Source organism: Phytophthora parasitica (assembly GCF_000247585.1).
Source record: "Phytophthora parasitica INRA-310 unplaced genomic scaffold supercont2.15, whole genome shotgun sequence".
NCBI classification, from domain to species: Eukaryota; Oomycota; class Peronosporomycetes; order Peronosporales; family Peronosporaceae; genus Phytophthora; species Phytophthora nicotianae.
In genome coordinates this window covers 470,430-478,330 of record NW_008649001.1, presented here as the reverse complement: position 1 = coordinate 478,330, position 7,901 = coordinate 470,430, and the positions used below count along the sequence as shown (strand labels likewise).

The following is a 7,901-nucleotide window of genomic DNA, read 5'->3' as shown; positions in this document are numbered from 1 at the left end:
GGCTGGGCCTGTTCCCCACCTGTTCGCTTCAACTTGTTCGTGCTTCAGCTTTTCAGTTAGCACATGACTACAATTGTGGCTTTGAAAATGCGCAAACAGATCCCATTTCCACCGCATCTTGGTTTCACTATGCGAACAAGCTGGTGAGTGCTTGTCACAAGGTCTTTTCGAAACTTCACGTGGGGCGGAAAAACGCAAGTCGAGTTGCAGTGAAGTGGAGGCACCACAACCCAACAGGAGACTTTGGCAGCAGCGCCGGAACGACGAAGAGCAAGAGATACTGAGACGTCCGCCATGCTAACCAAGCCCGTGCGAGTGTTGAGCGAGCGCATCATGAGCCGCGGCTTCGAGCCCACTGTCGTCCGTCTCATGGAGAACGTAAGATCCGCGATCGAAAGTTTTATTCTGTTGTGACGTACTGACGGTGGTGTGTTGCGTGCTACAGGTGCAGAAGGTCGTGCGGTCGCAACCTGGTCTGCTCTCGCTGGAGACGCTGCGCGACGTGAACGACCACCATAAATACGTGATGCTTTCGGAGGTGAGGGCGACGGATAGAGTGTTTTGTGTGTGGGAGGGAATGTTGATGTAAACGGTTGTTGCTACGACTACAGTGGCGCTCGATAAAGGACTACCAAGCGTGGACGTCGAGCGAGGCGCACAAGCGGTGCACGGAACAGATCAACGAGGTGCTGGATGTGCCTGGCAAACGAACGACTATCTACAAACACCCTGAGGACGATATTTTCCTGCTGTAAGGAATGTGGAGGACGTGTTCATTGATAAATAAATCGGCAATCGGCTAGTGGTGTGGAGTGGTGGAGAAGAGGGCCAAGATGTCGGCTGCATCTGATTCAACAGTATAATGACAAGTATTCGTATCTTTGACTATTTGTTGCAATGCCTTAGCCGAAGTATCAAATTGAGAGCTGCCTTATAGGAAGCAGTTCTCCACCATGCCATGAAACTATTGCCAACGAATGCGTTGGGCGATCTATAGAAGAATTCTTTACCAGACGCCACGCTGGGGATCCACAGCTTCTTGTTCCGGATTTCGACACACAAGTGTTTTACAACATAAATCCGGTGCAGAGATCTTAGGATCTTTACAAGCTTGCCAGCGACCACAGGTACCAACGCCAAAGAGCCGAGAGAATGGTTGGGACCAGCAAACAACAAGTGCAGTTCATTAGGCGTGCATGTCTACCGCAACTTGCACTGTTTCCGACTGGTATCGCTCGTGCATTTTTACCACGCATGTCAGCTCAGTATAAAAACAACAATGCAAATTCGCAACGTTTAGATCCAGCAATGCAGTGATATGTAGCAGGTTGCTGCCAAGTTAATGCCAACAGAGCTGCAAGAAGAACGCAATGAACAGCAAGTACCCATTTTAGCAATGTGGTAATTGACAAGTTTTGTTTCATCCAATCCGCATCTTCTATTTTTTCAATTTCTTCCAATCACGTATCAACTTGCCCCTAGCACTCTCTAGTTGCGTGACGACGACCAAGAAGGAAACGCCGAGGAGACGACGGCGCGAACGTGTCTACCACTTCGCTTCCCCCGCGTCCACCGGTCGTAAGCGATGGAGTCTCCCGAGTCTTTGCGGGAGCTGGAGGAGAAGCCTAAGGCTCATTTCTCCGAGCCCGACACAAGTCCTCGAGACGTCGACCCATTCGACAAGCGTCTGACCCGCATGACTACTGCTACCATCTCCAGCAGCAGCTACTTCGACTCAGGCGACGGTACACGGTACCGCAGTCTGGAAGAAGAGATGAAAGCGCCTCCGCCTCCAGCTCCGCTCTCCATCGACGAGGAAGAGCGTGTTATCACGTCCCCACGAGTACAGACTGTACAGTCGGCGTCCAATGTCTTGGCGTTGGCGTCACGATCCCGTAGCAATGACAGTCTATCTGCTTCTGTGCCCATGAGACGCTTCAACAGCTCAGCTAGTATGATGCAGGCCGCTATGGAGCGTAAGCGTAGCTTAGGTAACTCTACCAGTGCCGCAGCCATGATGCGAGCCGCCAAGGGGACTCCGGGCGAGGAACGCACAGGTTTCGCTCGGATTTACTTCGAAAACAAAAGTTTCACGTCCTCTACGGTGTTTAAACTGCTGAGCACCACCACTGTACTCGAGGTGAGGCAATCTATGGCGGCCAAGATCAAGATCCCGGTACAGGACTTTAATAATTACGCCATCGTCGTGGTATTTCCGACTGATAATGCCGGCTCACTGTCGGCGAGGACATTGAGAGATGAAGAGCTCATTCTACCGCTTGTGGAGAGGCTGAACCGAGCTCGACCAGTGCAGACAGTGGAGGCGGATGACACGATCGGAGGCACCACACGAGCCAAACCCAAACATCGCTCAAGACCACCGGTCAAGTTTGTGCTCAAGGTAAGGAGACAGTTGAGATTTTATTGTATTTTTTTTTACTGATAAATTATTTAATAATTGTGTCAACTAGGACGTGCAAGGATCTCACTTGGATATTAGTGAAAATACTGCGCCACCTCGACGTCAGCCGTCGGAGACGCAGTCTATTAACTTCCCAGTGTTATTAGGAAAGGTACACTTCACGATTACCGTCATTTCTGAAATTATTGGCACTGAATAATTATTTTTGCAGGGTGTATATTCAGGCTACCTTCAGAAGGCGAGCTCCAGGGATCCGACATTGTGGAGAAAGCGGTGGTTTATCATCAAAGGAGACCAACTGCTGTACTGCAAGTCGAACGTGAATCAGCAGGACGTCACATCAATTAGTCTGCTCGGTGCTGTCCTCGCTAAGGCGAAGCCAGAAGTGGTACGTGCTGACTGCATTTAGTATGGTGGGAATGGTGTTCATTCTAATCACATTATGACATACTCCGATACACAGCGCGTACCGTTTTCTTTTCAACTCAAGACTCCTCGGCGGGATTACGAGCTGTGTGCTAGCAGCAAGGACGAAATGGTGGCGTGGATTCACGCGCTACATGTCCAGATTGGCCTATGCTCGGAAAATCATCGCTTATATGAAGCCGAAATCTGGATCACAGAAGACGTAAGTGCTTATCAGCTTGAGTTGGAATCGTGATCAGTTTAGCTAACGTGGAGATATCGATTGATGTGGCGGGTACAGGCTGTAAACCGAAGCGAACAGGAGTCTTATGTACCTTCAGCAGCAGAACCGTCTTTGCTTGAGCGTGTGCTCTCTCGAGAAGACACGCTGAAGCTGTTCCGTGACTTTGTGTTTACTACTCAGTTCCAGAGTTTACTGGACACATGGATCGAGTGTGAACTGTTCCGCCGAAGCTGTCTTGCTCGCGAGAATGGGCTTGTAACCAGTGCAGGGATGGCAAATCGACGTACACCGCAAGACGAATGGGATCACTTAAAGGATATCATCCGTGCAATCCAGCTGCTGAACATCGTACACGCTGACGACTTAAACCAGCTTCGGCAATCTTTCCAGACAGAACAGAGCAATCGTCGCCTTAGCGTGAGCATGAACAGCGACGGGTTCGACGAATACCCGCGCACTGATGTTATCGTTCCTGTTCAGCGGAAACTTTTCAAAGCCATCGAAGCCGGACCATTTCAACAGTTCCTCTTGCAGAACGGGTATCGACTCCTGCTGGAGCGCACTATTGGGACCATCGCGTAATTGCCAAGTAGTAAACGTAGTCACAAGTGTATCTCAATGGATAACTGTTGAGAGACTGAAGAAGCTGATGCAGCCTTCTCCATTTTAATATCGTTGACTCCTCGTGAGGTTTTGACCAAGTATCGAACTGTGCAATAGAGACTACGATATTAAAATATCCAACCATTTCAACGTCAATAAGTGCTACTATGTAGTAATTCGTAGTACTAGTACTACTACAGCAGTAGTATGTAAACGAAGATTTCGCTTAGGTCTTGCGGCGAGTCATGTGGTCATACAGTACCACTTGTAGATACTCTTTTGTCTTGATTTCCGTTCGTGTCGAGTTGTCACCTGGATTCGCCTGCAGAAGTTTTACTGTTAGAATTCAATTTTTTTTCCAAAGAAAAACATGTAACCTTGCTTACTTTTGGATCAACATTAACGACCTTCCTGTCGCGCTTGTTCTTGAATAGCAGGCCGGTCTCGCTATCGGCGATCACTTGAAAGTTTGGTGTCGAGTTGGAAGTGGATGTTTGCGTCTCCCAATTGTAGTAACTCAGATCCGAGGATTTTGGCAGTAGCTTCTTCTTACGTTCAAAGTATGGCTCGAACGGCTCGTTCTTCAGACGCAGCGCATAGTCGATGTATCCACTGATCTCCTGGCCCTTGGCATTCTTGTCTCGAATGAAAATTATACACTGAAAATATTTACCAGAGAACTCGAAAACGGTAAAAAGCAGACTGGCACACACTGAAACCTAAGAAAGAATAATCGATATTACCGTCAGTTTGCCATTGCGAACAAGATCTTCTCGACTGGCCAAAGCTGCCAGGAACGGGTACTGCGACAGATCTTTGCCAGCACTCGCCAGCGGCTTGGGAGCACTCGTTTTGTGTGCATTGCGCTCTCGTTCGGCCTTCTTCCTCGCCTCGAAATCGTCTCTCCGGAGAGTCTCGCCACTTCCTCGATAACCCAACTCCACAAGCTGTCGAGCAAGCTCCTCGTCCTCGAGATAGAACAGGTCGGTCTCACTCAACTGGGAGTCCAAGTAATCCTCATATGTTGCAAACTGGTCTAGCGATTCGCTCGCGTACTGGTAGTCCTGGGGCAATTCCGTTGCCATCGTGACTGAAATGAATGCGAAAAGACGCGAAAAACTTCAACAATGTGCTAAAGATAGATTTATAAAGGTTTTCAGCTCTCTAATTCATTATTTTGGTTTTCCATTCAGTCCGACGAAAATCATGAGCTTGAACTGCTTCAGCTCGCGCGCCGCTGTGGAGGCCGAGTCGGAGCTGGAGGAGGCGTCCAAGCTGGTGGAACGCGCGTTCAACCGTATCCAGAAATCTGACAGCAAACGCGAGCGTGTGCAGCAGGCTATCAAGGACACGCGTGTCGGGAAGAAGCAGGAAATGGAGTCACATCTGCAGTGGCTCATGCAGCAAAAGTCGCGACTGGAACGAGAGCTCAGCGTGGTGGATAAGCAACTCGAGGAGAAGAGGATGCGGCTAAAGGAGAGAACAGTCTAAAAGTTAGGCTACCGTTGATTCGCCATGATCCAGTATAACGTTTTGTAGAGAAAGTTTTTCATTTCGTAATTGGCCACGTGGCAACAATTCTTCCGTGGCAATTGCCAGATGAAAATGATGAGGAAATGGTTCACTAGAATTTCGTGAATGGCAATGACAAAACGGTGTAAACCCGCGCAATAAACAGTGGAAGCTAGCAAACTAAGTGTGCTGGTCTCGCGGGAGTATCGCCAAGTCGATGTGGCGGTCGTGTGTGATGTGCGGAGGCTTCTGTAGTCATAACGGCACTGACAACTGGACGCACGGACGAAGAACACTGCACTGTCGACTTAAAGCTTGGCGAAATCTGCCTGGGACTTGGAGATCTCGCTCATATCCGAATCACGCGAGAAAATCTCGCTGAAGTTGACCTTGCTCATAGCAATAGACGAGTTGCCGTACGACTCTGCGTAGCTGTAACTCGAGATGGACGAGTTGCCATAACTAATGACAGACGTATTGAAGTCACTTTCACTCTCGAGGACGGAGTTGCTGTACGCTGCGGAGAATTCCGACATATCCTGACCCATAACTGCAGTGGACGATCGTCGACTTGAGCTGTGACTGTGGGCACTGCTGGCACGCGGGAGCTCGGAACTTCGATCATCATGTCGTGCCACCTCCGAGTCAGAGACTGAAATCGACGAAGATGTCGAGATGCGAGTGTCTCGAGGTACCGCTACAAGCTCCGGGATGGGCGAGTTCGACACCCGCTCTTCGTCTACCTCGGGAAGAGGAGATAATGCCGACATATCGGACACTGCCCTCGCTGCTGTAGAGCCTGGGAAATAGCCACTGGCATCTGGATCGTAAGATTTCTCGAAATGAGCCCTCTGTTCGAGAGTTTTCTTTCGTCGAACGACCACAAGAGCGACCAGGCCGCAGACACCGAGCGATCCTAAGATGATACCAACTGTGGTCGAGGCGCCACCACCTCCTCCAGAAGAGGTGGAGATTGTCTGGGCAGCATCTGAAGAGCTCGTGGAGTCCGAGTTGGTCTTCGTTGTGGGTTTACTGTTGCCGGCACCGGATAGATCACTGGCCTGTACTGATCCCAGGATATCACTTTCACCCGCAATGCTGCCTTGCTCCGTATAAGAGCCGTCTGAACCTGATCCTGACGAACTATTCGAACAACAAGAGCCCTGGAGACAGAAGCTGCCAATAAGTCCAGCGTGGTCGGACGAGTAGCAGCCATCGTAATCGATACGCGAAATCTCCGACTTGAGGTGGCAGGCATCATCGCTCTGAGCGCGGAACAGCGTGAAGTCATACTTGACAGAACAGGTGGACGACAGCATGTCACCGCAAAACGTGGGGTCATCTGAGGGGTCCTCCATGTTGTTTGCAAACAGAATTTGCATGGCAGAATAGCTCTTTAGCGCGTTGAAATCGCCCATTAGCACGATCAGGTTGTCGCCAGCGTCACAGACTGCCTTGATTTGCTCCAGGATGATATTTGAGCCGTTCTCTTGAGCTTCGTCGTTACCTGGAGTCTCGTAGTGCGTGTTGAGCACACAGATTGACGCCTTTGTCTTAATGTGCTGGAAGCGACCCCAGACGCAAGTACGGTAGTAAGTCATGCCCCACGCAGCCGACATGGTGGCCGGGTCCGGGCCGAGCCAGAACATGCCGTTTGTGAGCAGTGACCAAGTGTCGGAGCGGTAGTACATGGCGTCCCATTCGTTGGCGTTTCCGTTGAGGGAGCCCGTGCTCTCTCCGATGACGGAGTAGGTTCCTGCTAATTGTGCGTCCAAGTAGGTTTTCTGGGCGTCTGAAGTCTCCTGTGTCCCGACAAAATCGGCTGCTACGGTCTTGATGTTGTTGATGACGTTGTCCTTGCGGATCCCGTCCCAGTTGCTGCATGTCGACCCCGCGTCGGTCGAGGCCAGCGATGTGCGGATATTGAATGACATGATATGCACCTCGACGTCCTGGTTGCTGCTGCCACCGCCAGCGACTACTGCTAGCAGGTGGGCGGCGGCGAAGAGCACCGCCCGCATCATCCTGCCGTGATTAACGCCTGCAAATCTGGGTGTGCGCCAGTGTAATGTAAGCTGCGATCAGCTTTATGCTTTTTTCACTCGCTTCCTGCGAGAATTCTGGCACCGAAAAAAACGGGAGTGGGAAATGCAAATGACGGACAATTCAACCATCGCGAATGGACGGGCTGGTCCGATACAAAAAACTCTTGCAAGAGGGAGAGGTGGGAACAACAGCCGGCAACTTGTCATCCGTTTTTATTGATTTGCCGTCGCTACAGTTGATGAAGTCAGTCGAAGGTACGGTGCAGCAGTCAACGGTTTGCAGCTTATAGAGGCTCTGTGATACATGGTATCCAGTTTCATTTGTAGGTTTTCACAAATATAATTCAAACTACCAAGTGAAACACTTTGAAATTAAATATTTATGGGTCATTTTGCAGTGGCTTGTGGTATTGATATTATCAGGTTTAGCAGACTTTGTCAGGCATCATAAACGTCCAATACTGAAACCAAGTGTCAACGGCAAGTGCCCAAGTGCTCCCCTTCACCTGCTTCCAAAGAAGGCATCACCGTTGCAGTGCGCCGTTGCGTCGCTCATCCGATTGACAGCCAGGTGTCGAAAGCCTCTGGCGGAGCAAAGTTCTCGCCCAGCATTGCACGCCGTAAATTAGAGCAAGATCATATGACGACGCGCTGCAGCTCGCCAAGAGCC

General features: G+C 50.2%; 5 protein-coding genes across 5 annotated transcripts; 3 read left to right on the top strand and 2 right to left on the bottom strand.

Moving 5' to 3' along the window:
- Window positions 1-294: 294 nt before the first annotated feature.
- On the top strand, window positions 295-755 carry PPTG_08143 (hypothetical protein; the record flags this gene model as incomplete). Its single annotated transcript, XM_008903077.1, has 3 exons — window positions 295-378; window positions 446-538; window positions 612-755. 3 exons carry the CDS (start codon window positions 295-297, stop codon window positions 753-755), a joined length of 321 nt encoding a protein of 106 aa, XP_008901325.1.
- Window positions 756-1,585: 830 nt separating this feature from the next.
- Window positions 1,586-3,653, top strand: PPTG_08142 (hypothetical protein; the record flags this gene model as incomplete). The annotated part of the gene is made up of 5 exons (XM_008903076.1): window positions 1,586-2,401; window positions 2,472-2,573; window positions 2,634-2,810; window positions 2,886-3,050; window positions 3,129-3,653. 5 exons carry the CDS (start codon window positions 1,586-1,588, stop codon window positions 3,651-3,653), a joined length of 1,785 nt encoding a protein of 594 aa, XP_008901324.1.
- A 247-nt stretch (window positions 3,654-3,900) lies between these two features.
- On the bottom strand, window positions 3,901-4,759 carry PPTG_08141 (hypothetical protein; the record flags this gene model as incomplete). Its single annotated transcript, XM_008903075.1, has 3 exons — window positions 3,901-3,996; window positions 4,061-4,333; window positions 4,418-4,759. 3 exons carry the CDS (start codon window positions 4,757-4,759, stop codon window positions 3,901-3,903), a joined length of 711 nt encoding a protein of 236 aa, XP_008901323.1.
- A 74-nt stretch (window positions 4,760-4,833) lies between these two features.
- PPTG_08140 (hypothetical protein) lies at window positions 4,834-7,587 on the top strand. The gene has a single exon (XM_008903074.1). It carries the CDS (start codon window positions 4,881-4,883, stop codon window positions 5,163-5,165), a length of 285 nt encoding a protein of 94 aa, XP_008901322.1. The 5' UTR covers window positions 4,834-4,880; the 3' UTR covers window positions 5,166-7,587.
- Window positions 5,178-7,382, bottom strand: PPTG_08139 (hypothetical protein). Its single transcript, XM_008903073.1, has one exon. It carries the CDS (start codon window positions 7,208-7,210, stop codon window positions 5,495-5,497), a length of 1,716 nt encoding a protein of 571 aa, XP_008901321.1. The 5' UTR covers window positions 7,211-7,382; the 3' UTR covers window positions 5,178-5,494.
- Window positions 7,588-7,901: the final 314 nt, after the last annotated feature.